The sequence below is a fragment of the Eriocheir sinensis genome, chromosome 61, assembly GCF_024679095.1.
Source record: "Eriocheir sinensis breed Jianghai 21 chromosome 61, ASM2467909v1, whole genome shotgun sequence".
Classification (NCBI taxonomy): Eukaryota; Metazoa; Arthropoda; class Malacostraca; order Decapoda; family Varunidae; genus Eriocheir; species Eriocheir sinensis.
In genome coordinates, this window is record NC_066569.1 from 3997553 (window position 1) to 4017016 (window position 19464).

At 40.5% G+C, this 19464-nt stretch overlaps 1 protein-coding gene across 9 annotated transcripts in view; it reads right to left on the reverse strand.

The window, feature by feature from the left end:
- Positions 1–13170: 13170 nt before the first annotated feature.
- Positions 13171–19464, reverse strand: part of LOC126986184 (protein big brother-like) — a 38212-nt gene continuing 31918 nt past the window's right edge. For all 9 annotated transcript variants that reach the window (XM_050842131.1, XM_050842127.1, XM_050842129.1 and 6 more), the window contains exons 5-6: positions 14560–14760; positions 13171–13357 (exon numbers count right to left, since the gene is read on the reverse strand). In XM_050842131.1, coding sequence (XP_050698088.1) covers positions 13328–13357; positions 14560–14760 — 231 coding nt within the window. In that variant the 3' untranslated portion in view covers positions 13171–13327. The remainder of the gene's footprint in view (positions 13358–14559; positions 14761–19464) is intronic.

A 19464-nucleotide genomic window follows, 5' to 3' on the forward strand; every position in this document is an offset into this window, starting at 1 on the left:
GAGAGAGAGAGAGAGAGAGAGAGAGAGAGAGAGAGAGAGAGAGAGAGAGAGACACACACACACACACACACACACACACACACACACACACACACACACACACACACACACACACGTACGCAATTTATTTCCTTTCTTTTTCTCTTCCTTTCTCTTCCCTTCCTCTCCTTCCTTCCCTATCCTTTCTCTCCTTCTTTATTCCCTCCTCTTCTCATCCTTCTTCTTCCTCCTTTCCTCCTTCCTCCTTTATCTTCTAACTCTCCTTCCTTTCTTTACTCTCTTTTCTTTCTTTTTCTTCTTCTTTCCTCCCTATTACGGTTTTCATATTTTCATTTATTTTCCTTTCTTCTTTTTTATCTCAGTTTCCTTATGTCTTATCTTTACTCTCTCTCTCTCTCTCTCTCTCTCTCTCTCTCTCTCTTATTTCCATTTTCATTATTTTCTTTCTTCATTATTTTCCTTCTGATTTGCATACGACAATTGGGAACGCGCGCACACACACACACACACACATACACACACACACACACACAAGCGCACACACACACACACACACACACACACACACACGCGCACGCCCACCATCACCTCGCCACGCCCACTTTTGTCACCCATGAATAAAAGAGAGAGAGAGAGAGAGAGAGAGAGAGAGAGAGAGAGAGAGAGAGAGAGAGAGAGAAATGAGAAAAAGAGAGAGAGAGAGAGAGAGAGAGAGAGAGAGAGAGAGAGAGAGAGAGAGAGAGAGAGAGAGAGAGAGAGAGAGAGAGTAATGAGGCCGCGAGGGGTTGGCAGGAACAATGAGGGGAAGTGAGGGGAAGAGGAGGAGGAGGAGGAGGAGGAGGAGGAGGAATAATACTAGTGTTTGTAAACATTTCCTCGCCCTTTTCTTTTTCCCTCTTCTTTCATGTGACTTATATGCCCTCCTCCTCCTCCTCCTCCTCCTCTTCCTCTTCCTCCTCCTCTCTCAACACCGGGTTCCTATTGTAGTAATGTAGGCGACCCGCGGCGAGAGAGAGAGAGAGAGAGAGAGAGAGAGAGAGAGAGAGAGAGAGAGAGAGAGAGAGAGAGAGAGAGAGAGAGAGAGAGAGAGAGAGAGAGAGAGAGAGAGAGAGAGAGAGAGAGCGAAAGGAAAATATTGAGAAAAAAAATTATAGGAAGAGAAAAAAAGAAAAAGGAAGAAAGGAAAAGAAAGGAAAGAGAAAGAAAACAAGAGAGAGAGAGAGAGAGAGAGAGAGAGAGAGAGAGAGAGCCTGCCTTGTCTAGTGTAGGAAGAGAGAAAAAAAAAAACAGACGGATTAAAGAAAAAGAAAGGAAGGAAGAGGAAAAGAAGAAAAGGAAGGAAAATATTGAGAAAAAGAAGGAAAAGAAAAAAATTATAATAGAGAGAGAGAGAGAGAGAGAGAGAGAGAGAGAGAGAGAGAGAGAGAGAGAGAGAGAGAGAGAGAGAGAGAGAGAGAGAGAGAGAAAGATATATAAAAAAATAAAAAAAAAAAAAAAAAAAAAAAAAACAAAATTGAAATACTGAAAGAGAGAGAGAGAGAGAGAGAGAGAGAGAGAGAGAGAGAGAGAGAGAGAGAGAGAGAGAGAGAGAGAGAGAGAGAGAGAGAGAGAGAGAGAGAGAGAGAGAACGATTAAAGGATGGAGATAAAAAAGATGATAAAAAGAAAAAGAAAGAAAGATAGAAAGAAAAAAATGTGATGTTTAAAGAAAAGAAAGTCGGGAGGAAAAGGAGGAAAAGAGAAGGAAAAGAAAGGAGGAAAAAATAACATAGAGAAATATATAGAAGAAAAAAAAAGAAAATTAAAAAAAGAAAAGAAAGAAGAGGAAAAGGAGGAGTAACGAAGAAAGGAAGAAGAAAGAAGAAAGAAAGGAAGAAAAAATAACATAGAGAAAGGTATGGAAGAAAGAATAATGAGGAAATTAAAAGAGAGGGAGAGGAGGAGGAGGAGGAGGAAAAGTGGGAGGAGGAAAAGGAGGAGGAGAAGGAACAAAAAAAAAGAGAGAACAGAAGTAAGGAAAAGAGAAAGAAAGGAGAGAAAATGGAAGAGGAGGAGGAGAGAAAAAGAGGAAAGAGATAAGAAGGAGGAGGAAAAGGAGATAAGAGGTAGGAGGAAAGGGAGATAAAGAAGGAAAAATCAGATTACACACACACACACACACACACACACACACACACACACACACACACACACACACACACACACACACACACACACACACACACACACACACACACACACACACACACACACACACACACACACACACGTACACACGCACACACTGTCATTATCAATCAATTATTACTTTTTATTGTTGTTCATCTCTCTCTCTCTCTCTCTCTCTCTCTCTCTCTCTCTCTCTCTCTCTCAAACCTGTCGGCAGCTAATGAGGCTTTAACAGGTAAAGGCTTGATGGTAAACGACGCTGACGGCAGAAATTACAGGTAAAATCAGGTGAGCTCCTTACCTGAGGAATATATTAACGAGAACAACAGTAATAATGGTGAGGAGGAGGAGGAGGAGGAGGAGGAGGAGGAGGAGAAGGCTAATGAAGACTAATGTTTGTGTTGAGAACATTGTATAAATGAAATTGATAAGAAAGAAGATAAAAGAAGAGGAGGAGAAGGAGGGAGAGAAAATGATGATAGTAATGATGCAGAAGAAGAAGAAGAAGAAGAAGAAGAAGAAGAAGAAAAAGAAGAGGGAGAAGATAGAGATGATGCTGAAGATAAAGAAGAAAGAGAAGAAGAAGAAGAAGACGAAGAAGAAGAAGAAAAAGAAGAAGAAGAAGAAGAAGAAGAAGCGTTGGTATATCTGAATAATGTAGAAATCAAATTAATGAAGATGATAAGGATAAATGAGGAGAGGGGAAGACTGAAAATAAGAAAACAAAGAAGAAGACAATGAAGAGCGGAAACAGGAAGACAAGAAGAAAATTACATGAAATTAGAGATAGTAAAATTGATAAAGGAGAAAAAAAGGCGAACAAGAAGAATACTAATAATAGGGAACAATAAGTGAATGACTATATGAAGTAAAAAAGAAGAAGAAGAAGAAGAAGAAGAAGAAGAAGAAGAAGAAGAAGAAGAAGAAGAAACTAATAATAGGAAACAATAAGTGAATGAATATATGAAGTAAAGAAGAAGAAGAAGAAGAAGAAGAAGAAGAAGAAGAAGAAGAAGAAGAAGAAGAAGAAGAAGAAGAAACTAATAATAGGGAACAATAAGTGAATGAATATATGAAGTAAAGAAGAAGAAGAAGAAGAAGAAGAAGAAACTGATAATAGGGAACAATAAGTGAATGAATATATGAAGTAAAGAAGAAGAAGAAGAAGAAGAAGAAGAAGAAGAAGAAGAAGAAGAAGAAGAAGAAGAAACTGATAATAGGGAACAATAAGTGAATGAATATATGAAGTAAAGAAGAAGAAGAAGAAGAAGAAGAAGAAGAAGAAGAAGAAGAAGAAGAAGAAGAAACTGATAATAGGGAACAATAAGTGAATGAATATATGAAGTAAAGAAGAAGAAGAAGAAGAAGAAGAAGAAGAAGAAGAAGAAGAAGAAGAAGAAGAAGAAGAAGAAGAAACTGATAATAGGGAACAATAAGTGAATGAATATATGAAGTAAAGAAGAAGAAGAAGAAGAAGAAGAAGAAGAAACTAATAATAGGGAACAATAAATGAATGAATATATGAAGTAAAGAAGAAGAAGAAGAAGAAGAAGAAGAAGAAGAAGAAGAAGAAGAAGAAGAAGAAGAAGAAGAAGAAGAAGAAACTGATAATAGGGAACAATAAGTGAATGAATATATGAAGTAAAGAAGAAGAAGAAGAAGAAGAAGAAGAAGAAGAAGAAGAAGAAGAAGAAGAAGAAGAAGAAGAAGAAGAAGAAGAAGAAACTGATAATAGGGAACAATAAGTGAATGAATATATGAAGTAAAGAAGAAGAAGAAGAAGAAGAAGAAGAAGAAGAAACTAATAATAGGGAACAATAAATGAATGAATATATGAAGTAAAGAAGAAGAAGAAGAAGAAACTAATAATAGGGAACAATAAATGAATGAATATATGAAGTAAAGAAGAAGAAGAAGAAGAAGAAGAAGAAGAAGAAGAAGAAGAAGAAACTGATAATAGGGAACAATAAGTGAATGAATATATGAAGTAAAGAAGAAGAAGAAGAAGAAGAAACTGATAATAGGGAACAATAAGTGAATGAATATATGAAGTAAAGAAGAAGAAGAAGAAACATGGAAACATGGAAATGCAGGCAACAGAAAGCCTATTGGTTCATTACGTGGTTGCCCGCTTTGGTGATTTAATCTGCTCGACAGCCACTTGGGGCCTGGGGAGCAGATGAAAGCACCTCGACATTGAGGAGCAGATGAAAAGCACCTCGATATTGAGGAACAGATACCAGAACATAGAAATACACGGAGACTGGGAGAGGACGAGTGGCCTACACAGGGCAGCCCCAGAAACCCCCCAATACTCACGATGGGTGAGGTGTAGTTTCAGGGGCACAGGTGGAGGCTTGATCCTCGTTTTACCGGCGGTACTAGGCACGGCACCAGTAACCTGTCACCTTACTGCACCCACACCTCACTCCACCTGTCATGCGGACATTAACTGTTGCTGTACTCTATTGTTGACTTACGCTACTTGCAATCTAGGTTGTGGGGGAGAATTATATGAATATAGGTTGAGGTCTTGCTTCAATCTGTCTGAAAATACGTCCCTCAATATTCAGTTCACTCCTGACGCAGCGAAGTGACGGTCGATTCTATATTTGAAGGAGTTGATGGTATTCGCATTTACTACTTCTGAAGGAAGAGTGTTCCAGTGACGAATGACTCGGTTTGAAAAGAAACTCCTTCCGATGTCTGTGTTACATCGACTAGACTGAATGGGTAAACCGTTATTTCTAGTTCTTAGGTTGGTTTGCAGTTCAACGAATTTGGAGTAATCGACGTTATTGAAGTTTTTCAGATACTTGAAGACTTGAATCATATCCCCTCGCAGGTGCCTTTTCTCCAATATAAAGAGATTGAGTCGCTTGAGTCGTTCTTCGTACGGTTGAGCCCTTAAGATTGGAATCATCTTTGTGGCGCGTCGTTGAATCCTTTCCAATAAATAAATGTCCTTTCTGTAATTAGAAGATCAGAACTGTACTGCATACTCGAGATGCGGTCTTACCATGGAATTATACAAGGATAACATCACGTCTGGCGTTTTACATTCGAAGTTCCTCGCTATGAACCCGAGCATAGTGTTGGCTTCGTTGTAGGCTTTTTTACAGTGATTCGCGTGTTTCAGGTCACTGCTGATAGTGATTCCAAGATCCTTTTCCTCCTGCATCGCCTGCAGAGGTCTCCCATTCATGATATATGTGTGGTTACTATTTCTGGACCCAATGTGCATGACTTTGCATTTGTCAACATTAAAGGACATTTGTCATTTTTCTGACCATTCGATAATGTGATTGAGGTCTTTCTGAATGATTTCGCAGTCGGTCTTTGTGAGGGCCTCTCCACCCACCTTGGTGTCATCAGCAAATTTCGATATTGTTGATTTCAATCCTGATTCGAGGTCGTTGATATATATGATAAAGAGGATGGGTCCCAGCACTGACCCTTGAGGCACTCCACTAGTGACTGGAAGCCAATCGGAAGGCTGTCCGTTGAGTAGTACTCGTTGTTTTCTGTCGGTGAGCCAATCTCTTATCCACGCGATCAGATTGGCTCCGATGCCCGCCGAGTGCAGTTTCTTAAGGAGTCGCTCGTGCGGTACCTTGTCGAAGGCTTTCTGAAAGTCCAGGTATATAACATCACTGGGAATGTGGGCATCCCAGTTCTTATATATACCTTGGAAGAAGTCTAATAAATTTGTTAGGCAGGAGCGCTTGTTTCTGAAGCCATGCTGGGTGTCGGAGATTACATTATTGTCTTTTAGAAACTTGGCAAGTTTATCTCTAATAATCTTTTCGAGTATTTTTCCTGCCACTGATGTCAAACTTATGGGCCTGTAGTTTAATGCAACGCTTTTGTCTACTTTTTTTTAAAATCGGTGTTACGTTCGCCATCTTCCAGTCTTCCGGGACCTTGTTCAATTTAACAGACTGGTTGAATATGTTAGTGAGTGGCTGAAGTATTTGTTGTTTAAGCTCTTTAAATAACCGTGGTGACAAACCGTCGGGTCCCGTTGACTTGTTCGTGTCGAGTTTGTCCAAATACTTTTTAACTTCTTGGTCTCATATATTGTGTCAATTTCCAGGGGCGTGATCTCACTCGGCGGGTCAGGGCTCTCGGGAATGGTTTCGATGTCCTCGACTGTGAATACGGATGCGAAGTTACTGTTGAGGATTCTGGCCATCTGTTTACTGTCCTGAGTTACAGATCCAGTCTCATCTGTCAGGGGACCAATACTGGATTTTATTTTATTTTTCGATCTGATGTATGTGAAGAATTTTTATTGTTTGCTTTGATGTCACGTGCTATTTGCTTTTCGTAGTTGCGTTTACTACTTCGAATAAGGGTGCGACAAGCTCTGAAGCTGGTGTGGTACTGAGTACGGGCTTCGGCCGTGTCATTTTCTTTCATCAGGTTATAATTCCTTTTTTTTAAGTTTACCGCCCTTTTTATTTCTCTGGTCATCCACGGTGGATCCACGGTACCATTTGCTCGCCTGGGTTTCGTAGGCACTGTAGCCTTCTCTACCTGCAAAAGCTTATCTTTGAAGTTGTTCCACACGTTGTCGATTGTACTGTCGGTTAGGTGAAGTCGGTCCCAGGTCGCAGGGGGAAGCAGCTCACGGGATAGGTTGAAATTTGCTTTTTTGTAGTCTGGTATCACTGACGGATTGTCTACGAGTTTGTGACTTATGTTGACATTGAAACGGATTAAGTGGTGATCGCAACCATTAATTTTTTCACCAACTTCACAGTCGCGAATGAGGTCGGGGTCGCTTACTAATACCAGATCCAGCAGATTGTTTTCTCTTGTCGGTTGAGTTACAACTTGAGTGCGGAACGAATCCTCCATCATTTCCATGAGCCTGTTACCCTCTTGATCTCCAGTCATCAGTCCCCAGTCAATGTTAGGGAAATTAAAGTCCCCAATTATTATTGCTTCTTTGCTTTGTGTTAAAGAGTGAAGCTCTTCGTACAAGGCAGTGTCGTTGGCTGCCTGTTGTTTTGGAGGCCTGTATACGGTCGCAAGTGTTAGTTTCTTATTATTCGCGGTTATTTCCACATAGACGGTGTCGTAACTCTCTGCGTTCTGTTTGTCTATTTTTATGGCAGGGAGCGTACTTTTTACGGAGCAAATTACTCCTCCTCCTTTCTTGTGCAATCGATTTTAAATGACAGTTCAGATACTAGATGTGCAGAGTTGGCCCAAGTCTCTGTGATGGCTACCACATCTGGTTTCATTTGTGTACAAAATGGAAATGACTCCTGGTTTGGCCGCGTCGTGTTGAATGAGTTCGGCCCTCGCCTGCAGTTTTAGCCTTCGCCGCACCGAACCAACCTCGTTCAGGTGGAGTCCGTCCCCAAAACAAATCTGGGCGCTGATTCTTCCTCGTTACATATAGAATACCAGAGACGATGATGGACGATATTTTGCTAACAGGTCTTGAGACCTGCATCGACAGCTGATTCAATATCGTCATGCAAATAATAGCGTCTGGTTCGTACAAATGACAGCTGGGAGAATGGTCTATGGAGGTGGATGAGGTAGAAGATGGATGGCCCCATGCTCTTCTTAATTTATGTTAATGATATCGATGATGGGCTCACTTGCAAAGTATCAAAATTAATCAATGGCTAATGAAATTTAACGTTGACAAATGTAAAGTGTTGCACATCGGAAAAAAGAAAAGGATCTTGGAATCACTATATCAAGCGATTTAAAGCCCGGTCAGCATTGTTCGAGAAATTTGTCATATGAACAAAGGCTTAAAGAAGTAAATTTATTCAGCCTATCAAAACGAAGAATGACAATTGATCGATCAAATAGAACAAGAAGAAATCACAATTTGAAGATAAGGATATTACTCATTGTCGTAATAACGTTAAGTTCTTTCGAATACTGGTGTCCTTGTCCGCTTTATCCCGGTTAGTGGTTAGTAGTAATGGTAGTTCTTTCCTTTCCACATAAAATTCATGCAGTTTTTCCATGCTGCATGGTTCTTGATTAGATAGTTAGTGTGTAGCTTGTCACACTCAACCTCCCTGCCAGCAGTCTGCTGTTGTTTGTTCTTCCTTGTGTTCCTTTGAGAGGGGAGAGGAGGAGAGTGGAGGTGGAGGGAGGAAGAGAGAGGGGGGAAGAGGGTGTAGGCAGAGAGGAGAAGAAGAAGAAGAAGAAACTAATAATAGGGAACAATAAGTGAAAGAATATATGAAGTAAAGAAGAAGAAGAAGAAGAAGAAGAAGAAGAAGAAGAAGAAGAAAAAGAAAGAGAGAGAGAGAGAGAGAGAGAGAGAGAGAGAGAGAGAGAGAGAGAGAGAGAGAGAGAGAGAGAGAGAGAGAGAGAGAGGGGATAATACTTTCTTTCCATACGTAGAATTAAAAAAATAATGAAAATAGGAAGTAGAAAAAGAGCGAAAGATAGAGAAAGAAAGAGAGAAAGAAAGAAAGAAAGAGAGAACCATAAAACACACACACACACACACACACACACACACACACACATACACCCTCCCTCCCTTCCTCCTTCCCTCCCTCACGTCTCAGCCTCTCCCTCCCTCTCCCTCCTCTCCTCCACCTCTCCACGGGCCTTCTAAAAAAATAGTACAAGTCTTCGGACACTTACCTATTGCAACACGGGATCAATAAAGGGACAAAGGGCGCCGGGAAGGGACAAAAACCTAAGCCAACTACACCCGCCTGACGCCTTCAAACACACACACGCTGCTTTGTTTACATTCCGACCCCGACCGAGGATGACGTGACCGACATTTCCAACGGGGTTACCATTCCATGTTATTTTATTTCCTTGGCCGCGGTGAAGAAGGAGAAGCGAATAGGAGAAGTAGGAAGAGAAAGAATGGATAATGAAGGCGAGGGTAGGGTAAGGTAAGGTTATGAAGTAAAGAAGGAAGGAATAAAAGAAAGAAGAGAGAGAAATAAAGGAGATATGAATAAGGGAGTCAGAAGGAAGGAAAAGAGAAAGAAAAAGAAAGAACAGAAGATGATGAAGGCGAGGATAGGATAAGGGCATGAAGTAAAGAAAGAAGGAAGGAGTAAAAGAAAGAAGAGAGAAAGAGAAATAAAGGAGATACGAATAAGGGAATCAGAAGGAAGGAAAAAAGAAAGAAAAAGAAAGAACAGATGATGATGAAGGCGAGGATAGGATAAGGGCATGAAGTAAAGAAAGAAGGAAGGAATAAAAGAAAGAAGAGAGAAAGAGAAATAAAGAAGGAGATACGAATAAAGGAATCAGAAGGAAGGAAAAAAGAAAGAAAAAGAAAGAACAGATGATGATGAAGGCGAGGATAGGATAAGGGCATGAAGAAAAGAAGGAAGGAATAAAAGAAAGAAGAGAGAAAGAGAAATAAAGAAGGAAATACTAATAAAGGAATCAGAAGGAAGGAAAAAGAAAGAAAAAGAGAGAACCGATGATGATGAAGGATAAAAAATGAGAAGCAACAAATAAAAGAAAGAGAGAAAGAGAAACAAAGAAGGAAATACGAATAAGGGGACCATAAGAAAGGGAGGAGAACGAGAAGGAGCGAGTGGTTAGCCTGCTATTCATAACCTTACTGTTCCTCTCCATTCCCACTCTTCCTTGCCTTCTAATTACCTGTCCCGGCTAATGACAAGGTGATTACTGGGCCCATCAAGGTAATACAGTCTCCATGGGGGTAATTGCAGCTTGCTTTTATACGCTGATTAAAGCTTTTTCTTGTTTTTTTTTCGGGGGGGGGGGGGGGTCAAGTCGATGGTTGGAGTTGCCGAGGAGTCGATTGTTAGGAAGTCGAGGGTTAAACAAAGGTGTCCCGCGCCGCCCCTCTGCCCCTGTCTGTCCCTCCGGCTGCCCCAATTATGGCCATTCGTGTTCACGGGGTGATTAGCCGGCTATTAGGAGTCGTTGGGGCCAGAGGAGTGTTGTAATGAATGGGCCAGCCAACCATACCTAACCCTGCCTGCCCTCGCTGCCACCCGCCCCTTCTGTCTCTTTTCCTTCTCTCCTTCGTCTCTTCGTTACTGCATGCTTGCCTAACCCCCTCTTTCTCTCCTCCTTAGTCTACATTATTTCTTCAACTGTAGCCTGTGCGTGCCGGCGCCGCGTCCCGCCCGCCACCACAGCGGGTATTTTTCCGTCACCGCCGAGTGGCCAAGACTACCCACGTGCTATCCTGAAGACCACCTGCCAACCCGGACTCTGGATTCTTTCTTTAAAGAGAGGATCAAAGATGAGCTCCGTGGGAGGGGGGCAGCATGAGCCTAGCAAGATGGCGCCACTATAATCACTTGCCTGCGCGATAGCAGGCTGGGTCCGACCACCAGGACTTACCAAGAAAGCCACCACAGCCATAGGCCAAAACGTGATATATATATATATATATATATATATATATATATATATATATATATATATATATATATATATATATACTTTTGATATAAATCCGAGTGAAAAAATTTTAATAAAAAATTGCCCCCATAGAAATTATCGTACAAGGACTATTTCCTAAACCATGATATATTCTTTTATCATTATTTTTTATCTTACTATTTATATCATATCATACATAAGGGAATGAAAAGATAAAAGTTTCATACATTTTCTTTATTATACAGAAACATTTACAAATTTACAAAGAGCGACTGTACAAAGGCGAGAAGAAATATAGATAAAGAAAAGAGAAGACAAGAAGAAGAAAAAGAAATACAAGAAGAAGAAAAAGAAAGACAAGAACACGAAAAAGAAAGAAAAGGCGAGGAAGAACAAGAAGGATGAAGAGGAAGAGAAGAAAAGAAAAATAAGGCAAAGAGTAACAGAGCAGCCAACATTATAATTGTTTTATCAGTTATCTCTTGGAAAAAATTAAGCCAATAGTTTTTAGGAGAAAGAACAAAGCAACAAAACTCAGCAAATATTATTTTTTTTCTTACTTTTAGAAGAAAGAAAATAAACAGCAATACTTTTTTCTATAACTTTCAAGACAAAAAATATGAAAAAAAGACAGAAAGAAAATTGAAATAGCCAATAATATTTTTCTGATATTTTTGATGGGAAAGAAAAAAAAACGAAAATGAAAACGAAGACGACAAAAAATTGTTCAGCATTCAAAACGAATATATATATATATATATATATATATATATATATATATATATATATATATATATATATATATATATATATATATATATATATATATATATATATATATATATTAAATGAAGACAAATCGAAAGAGAAGAAAGAAAGAAAGAAAGATAGAAGAGAGAGAGAGAAAAGACTGCCAATATATATTATTTCTATTCTTTCTGAAGGGACCAAAGAAAAACAGAAAAAACAAGTTAATGGAGTGAGTAAAAGGCATTAAAAAAGGATATATCACAAGTTAACCAGCACAAGCAAACCCTTAATTAAACTGATATATAATAGAGAGAGAAAAAGGGGATGTAGGAAGGAAAAGCAGAAAGAAAACAAAACAGAGGGAGGGAAGGGAAGAGAAAGGAGAGGAAAGGAAAGGAAGGAAAGGATAGGGGAGAAAGGGAAACCAATAAAATAGAAAAAAAGAAGAAGGAAGAAGGGAAGGAAAGGAAAACAGTAGAGAAAAAAGAAGGAAGACTGAAGGGAAACCACTAAATAGAGAACAAAAAGAGAGAAAGGGAGAGGAAGGAAAGGAAGGGAAGGGAAGGAAAGGAAAACGGTAGAGAACAAGGAGAGGCGAGGAAGAAAGTGAAAACAAAGAAAACAAAACGAGAAGGAAGGGAAATAAATATAGGGAAGAAAACGAAAGTGGAGAAAGGGAAACCGATAAAAATAGAAAAGAGGAAGGAAAACAGAGAAAACAAAAGGAAAACACAATTGGTAATGGAAGCGTGTGTGTTTTATTGTCCTTATTTTTATTAGTGGAACCATGTGACCAGTAATTAGTAACCTTAACCTAGGAAACAAAATAACAAAAAATAAATAAACAAATAAACAAAAATAACATCAAAGGTGCACTGTTTTAAAATATTGGACTTTAAATTTGAACCCCCAAAAAAATGTTTAGTGTAAATTTCCCCAAAAAAGTAAACATTGATAAAAATTACAAATAAATAAAAATATAAATAAATAAAAGTAATATTGATAGTGCACTGTTTAGTATATTGGACTTTACTTAGAACCCAAAAACTGCTTATAGAAATTATCCCAGAAAAAAACATTGATATATATTCGAATAAACAAATAAAAAAAAATTAAAAATCATAATATTTCGTACAAGATGTGGTATTTTTTTATAATAATGAACGTTGACTAAAAATACAAAAAAAAAAGAACACTTGTTATCAATAATAATAATAATAATAATAATAATAATAATAATAATAATAATAATAATAATAATGATAATGATTAGAGGAACTAGTTTACCTGTGTGAGAATAAAATGCAACTAAATTAACCAACAACGATAACAACAATCTCTCTCTCTCTACGGATTTCTACTTTTCTTTCAATATTAAAAAAAAAACATATAATAATAATAATAATAATAATAATAATAATAATAATAATAATAATAATAATGATAATTTTTTAACACTGAAACATTTATACGTTGAAATATAAATGTGTTTGTTTATTTGTTTGTTTTTGTTTATGTTTGATTTTCATTGTTTTCTTGTCTTGTTTGTTTTTCTTTATTTTGTTTGCTTGTTTATTCTCTGTTTGTTTGTTTTGCTTTTTGTTGTATGTTAAGATTGGTGCTGTTTCATTACTAACAAGTCTCTCTCTCTCTCTCTCTCTCTCTCTACTGTTATTTTTCCGTTATTTTCCGTTATCTTTCATATCACCAACATTATTTTTATCTTCTATTTCTTTTAATATCTTTTTTTCTTTCATTTCCTTCTATCTGCATGCAAAATTATTCCCCTCGACATTTATTTTATTCTTCATATTGATTTTTCTTTTAATTATATATGCTTCTCTACTTCTTATCTTATCTCTCTCTCACTATCTTCTTTCTCTTCGGTTTTCTTTCACCGCCTCTTCCTCTTCTTCTTTTTCCAGCCGGTACTTGTTATTTTTTTCGCTTTTATCTCATAGCATCTTTTTCTTCCTCCTCATCTTCTTCCTGTTGTTCTTCTTTTACCTCACCTATTTTCTTTCTTTCTTTTACTTTGCGGTGGAGGCGGTGGCGAACGGCTGTAAGGAAGAAAAAAAGAAAGGTAAGTTATGTCTGTCTCTCTCCTTTCCCTTCTTTCAACATCTTTTCCCCTCTCCCTTCCCTCCCTCTCCTCTTCCCATTCCTACTTCCTATCTATTCCAATTCCTCTATATATTCCTATCTTCAATTCCTCTCTAAATTTCACTTGGGTTTATGGCTGACCGCCTAGTCTGGACCATAGGATCTGTGTGGTCTATGTAAATCTATGTATGTAAATCTATTCCCATCCTTCAATCTTTTCCTACCCTCTCGTCCCTTCTATTCCTACCCTCCTATCTATCCTTTTTATCTTGACCTTTCTTTCCCCCTGATCTCACCTTGAAGGATCGATACTTATCCTCAAATTCCCCCTTCTTCCTTTCCCTATCCCTTCCCTATTCTTCTGTATTCCTACCTTTTCTTCCTCTATATTCCTACCCTCCTATCTGGTCCATTTATCTTCATCTTTCTTTCCACTATTCTCACCTTGAAGGATAGATGCTTGTCCTCAAATTCCCCCTTCTTCCTTTCCCTATCCCTTCCCTATTCTTCTAAATTCCTACCTTCTCTTCCTCTTTATTCCTACCCTCCTATCTAGTCCTTTTTTTCTTTATCTTTCTTTCCCCCTTTTCTTACCTTGAAGGATCGTTGCTTATCCTCAAATTTCCCCTTCTTCCTTTCCCTATTCCTCTATATTCCTACCTTCTCTTCCTTTCTATTCCTACCCTCCTATCTAGTCCATTTATCTTCATCTTTCTTTCCACTGTTCTCACCTTGAAGGATCGTTGCTTGTCCTCAAATTCCCCCTTCTTCCTTGCCCTATCCCTTCCCTATTCTTCTGTCTACCTATCTTCTCTTCCTCTTTATTTCTACCCTCCTATCTAGTCCTTTTTTTCTTTATCTTTCTTTCCACTGTTCTCACCTTGAAGGATTGCTGCATGTCCTCAAATTCCCCCTTTTTCCTTTCCTTATCCCTTTCCTATTCTTCTGTATCCCTACCTTCTCTTCCTTTTTATTCCTACCCTCCTATCTAGTCCTTTTTTTCTTTATCTTTCTTTCTCCCTGTTCTCACCTTGAAGGATCGTTGCTTGTCCTTCCCATATCCCTTCCCTATTCTTCTGTATTCCTATCTTCTCGTCCTTTTTATTCCTACCCTCCTATCTAGTCCATTTATATTCACCTTTCTTTCCACTGTTCTCACCTTGAAGGATCGTTGCTTGTCCTCAAACTCTCGCAGCTTTGCCTTGTACTTGTCGAGCTCCTCCCTCAGCAAGGCGTCCTCCAGGCGAGCCGTGTCTTCGTCATACTCGAGGCAGCCCACGCCGTCCAGCCGCTCCAGGTCAACGTAGCCCCGCCACCTCACGCAGACTCCGTTCATGATGAAGTGGGATTTGATGTGGACCTGAGGGGGAGAGAGAGAGAGATGGGTCAGGTATTTGCATGGTTAAACTATACCACCAGGGTCACGAAACTACCCTCGGATATGCCCAAAACTCCTACCAGTCCTGTCAAATGTGTGTTTCTTAGGGTTCATGGTACAGAGGAAGGGTCACACTACCACCAAGGTCACAAAACTACCCCCAGAAATGCCCAAAACTCCACCAGGGTTACAAAACTATCTCCGGAAATGCCCAAACCTCCGACGAAAGTCTTGTCAAATGTGTTTCTAAAGGTTCGTGGTACAAAGGAAGGGTCAAACTACCACCAGGGTCACAAAACTACCCCCGGAAATGTCCAAACCTCCTACCAAGTCTTGTCAAATGTGTGTTTCTCAAGGTTCATGGTACAGAGGAAGGGTCAAACTACAACCAGGGTCACAAAACTACCCCCAGAAATGCCCAAAACACCTATACGAAAGTCTTGTCAAATGTGTGTTTCTTAAGGTTCATGGTACAGAGGAAGGGTCAAACTACCACCAAGGTCACAAACTACCCTCGGAAATGACCAAACCTCCTGCGAATGTCTTGTCAAATGTGTGTTTCATGAGGTTCATGGTACAGAGGAAGGGTCGCACTACCACCAGGGTCACAAAACTACCCCCGGAAATGCCCACAACTCCTACGAATGTCTTGTCAAATGTGTGTTTCTTAAGGTTCATGGTACAGAGGAAGGGTCAAACTACCACCAGGGTCACAAAACTACCCTTGGATATGCCTAGAACTCCTACGAAAGTCTTGTCAAATGTGTGTTTCTTAAGGTTCAGGGTACAGAGGAAGGGTCAAACTACCACCAGGGTCACAAAACTACCCTCGGAAATGCCCAAACCTCCTACGATAGTTTTGCCAAATGTGTTTCTTAAGTTTCATGGTACAGAGTAAGGGTCAAACTACAACCAGGGTCACAAAACTACCCTCGGAGATGCCCAAAACTCCTACCATAGTCTTGTCAAATGTGTGTTTCTTAAGGTTCAGGGTACAGAGGAAGGGTCAAACTACCACCAGGGTCACAAAACTACCCTCGGAGATGCCCAAAACTCCTACCATAGTCTTGTCAAATGTGTGTTTCTTAAGGTTCAGGGTACAGAGGAAGGGTCAAACTACAACCAGGGTCACAAAACTACCCTCGGAAATGTCTAAACCTCCTGCGAATGTCTTGTCAAATGTGTGTTTCTTAAGGTTCATGGTACAGAGGAAGGGTCACACTACCACCAGGGTCACAAGACTACCCCCGGAAATGCCCAAAACTCATACGAATGCCTTATCAAATGTGTGTTTCTTAACGTTCATGGTACAGAGGAAGGGTCACACTACCACCAGGGTCACAAAACTACCCCCGGAAATGTCTAAAACTCCTACGAAAGTCTTGTCAAATGTGTTTCTTAAGGTTCATGGTACAGAGGAAGGGTCAAACTACCACCAGGGTCACAAAACTACCCCCGGAAATGCCTAAAACTCCTACCAAAGTCTTGTCAAATGTGTGTTTCTTAAGGTTCCTGGTGGTACAAAGAAAGGGTCAAACTACCACCAGGGTAACAAAACTACCCCTGGAAATGCCCAAACCTCCTACGTAAGTCTCGTCAAATATGTGTTTCTTTAGGTTCATGGTACAGAGGAAGGGTCACACTACCAACAGGGTCACAAAACTACCCCGGGAAATGACCAAAACTCCTACGAAAGCCTTGTCAAATGTGTGTTTCTTAAGGTTCATGGTACAGAGGAAGGGTCACACTACCACCAGGGTCACAAAACTACCCCAGGAAATGCCCAAAACTCCTACGAAAGTCTTGTCAAATGTGTATTTCTTATGGTTCATGGTACAGAGGAAGATTCACACTACCACCAGGGTCACAAAACTACCCCCGGAAATGCCCAAAACTCCTACGAAAGCCTTGTCAAATGTGTGTTTCTTAAGGTTCATGTTACAGAGGAAGATTCACACTACCACCAGGGTCACAAAACTACCCCCGGAAATGCCCAAAACTCATACCAAAGTCTTGTCAGAGAAGATTGGGGGGAAGGAAAAGGGAAGGGAGAGGAGGAAAAGAACAGGAGAGCGGATAAAGAAGAGGAAGAGGAAGAGGAGGAAGAGCAGGAAGATACGGATGAAGGTAATGAAAAGTAAGAAGATTGAGGGGAAGGAAAAGGGAAGGGAGAGGAGGGAAAGAACAGGAGAGCGGATAAAGAAGAGGAAGAGGAAGAGGAGGAACAGCTGGAAAAGTAAGGAGAAGATTGAGGGAAGGAAAAAGGAAGGGAGAGCAGGGAAAGAACAGGAGAACGGATAAAGAGGAGGAAGAGGAAGAGGTAAATGAGGATGAAGGAAAGTAAGGAAAAGATTGAAAGGAAGGAAAAGAGAAGGGAGGGAAAGAGAAAGGGGAAAGAGTAGAAGAATGACAAGGGGTGTAAATATATAGATAATGATAGTGTATATTGAAGATGAGGGGAATGAGGGGAGGGTGGGGGGAAGGTAAGGGGAAGATGAGGGGTTGGGAAGTGTGTATCTGTTATAAGTATAGGGTGAAGGGTGATGGGTGATAGGGTGTTTAAGTGAGGGGAAACGAGAGAGAGAGAGAGAGAGAGAGAGAGAGAGAGAGAGAGAGAGAGAGAGAGAGAGAGAGAGAGAGAGAGAGAGAGAGTTACTATTACAAGTTCAACATAAGTAGTAGCAATAGTAGTAGTAGTAGTAGTAGTAGTAGTAGTAGTAGTAGTAGTAGTAGTAATAGTAGCAAGAAACACGATAGACAGCAAGAATATATAGTAATTTTAAAAAGGAAAAGAAGAAGAAGAAGAAGAAGAAGAAGAAGAAAAAGAAGAAAAAAAAAGAACGAGAAGAACAAGAAAAAGAACAAGAACCAGAAAGAAAAAAATAAGAAAAAAATAAGAAAGAGAAGATGAAGAAAAAGAAAGAGGAAAAATTAAGGTTAAAGAAAAATTGAAGAAAAAAAAAGAAAATTATGCAAGGAGAAAAAGAGGAAAAAAAACACGAACAAACAGAAAAACAACAACAAAAACAAGACCAACCAAACCCAAGCCAAGGCCAACACGAAACATACGAACACACGCACGCGTTCCGTTCAGGTATTGATTTGTAGGCTGACCCCCCGCGAGCCCCAGCCCCGCCCCGCCCCGCCCACCCCTTCCCGCCCCTTTTTTGCCCTTCCCCACCCTTCCCCCCCGCCCCCCCGCCGCGCCCTCTCCCCGTGCCACTCTCCTCTTTCCGCTGAGAGTAAGACGAGAGGAAAATGTGAGTGATTAAGCGAGAAAATAAGGATTAAAGATAAGATGATGGACACAAAATGGCGGCCCGGGTGTCATTTTCATTGTTTTTAGTTTTGTTGTTATTGTTTTTTGTTTTGTTTTGAGAGAGGAAGATGTTTGGATGTTTGACTTTTTTGTTTTGGTGTGTATTCTTTATTTTTCCATTCTCATCCCTTCCCTTAGTTTCTCTCTCTCTCTCTCTCTCTCTCTCTCCTGTCATCTGTTTACAAATCCTCTTTTATGGTCCTTCTGCCGGCACCTGGTCCCCCCCTCTCCCCCTCCCCCCCTTTCCCTCCCTACCCTCCTCTTTCCCTCCCTCCTCTCCTTCCTTCCCTAACCTAACCTCCTTTCCTTTTTTTTTCCCTCCTCCTCCTTCCGTTTTCTCTCTTTTTCTCTTCCTCTCCTCTTTATTTTTCTCTCTGTCTCTCTGCCTTCCTTTCCTCTTCTATTCCCTCTTATTTCTTCTTTCTTCTCTTCCATCTTTCCTTCCCCGTTCCATTTTATCTCCCCTCCTCTTCTCCTTCCCTCTCCATTTCCTCACTTATTCCTTCTTTCATCTCCCTTTCTTCCCCTTTACTTTTTCTCTTCCTCTTCCTCTTCCTTATTACCTCTCCTTCCTCACCATCTCTTCCTTCTTCCTTCCTCTTCTCAAACCTTGCATTTCCTCACTCATTCCTCCTTTTATCTCCCTTTACTACCCTCCCCTTTTATTCTCTTCCCCTCCCTTCCCCTCACTTCCTCAACCCATAACTCTCCCTATCAACAAACAATTCCGACTACCCCAACAAACACAACACCCCCCATCTCCCCCTCCCTCCCCCCTCTCTCTCCCTCTCTCAGAAGTTAGCAGGTCAACTCTAATGGCCTGTAATGACCTTCCCAGCTTAGCAAGGCAGAGGCGAGAGGTCAAATGTCAAGAGGAAGAGAGAGGGAGGGAGAGGGAAGGAGAGAGGGAGAGAAATCTGACCTCTCTATTAGCAGACTGGTGACAAGGGGAGTAAAGGAGGGAGGGAGAGAGAGAGAGAGAGGGAGAGAAGGAGAGAGGGAGGGAGAGAAGGAGAGAGGGAGAGAGAGAGAAAAAAAAAAGGGAGTGAGACATCAAAGTAAAAGAATAGAAAGGACCGAAAGGGAGGGACAGGATACCCCCCACCCCTCTCTCTCTCTCTCTCTCTCTCTCTCTCTCTCTCTCTCTCTCTCTCTTGTTAACGCCTCTCTCTCCTCCATGAGTTAGTGTCTCTGCTCTTTTTGTTCAATAGCAGAGAGAGAGAGAGAGAGGAGGAGAGGAGAGGGAGAGAGGAAGAGAGAGGGAGGAGAGAGGGAGGAAGAGAGAAGGAGAGAGAGGGAGGAGGGAGGAGGAGAGGAGGAGGGAGGAAGGAGAGAGAGGAGGGAGAGAGAGAGAGAGAGAGAGAGAG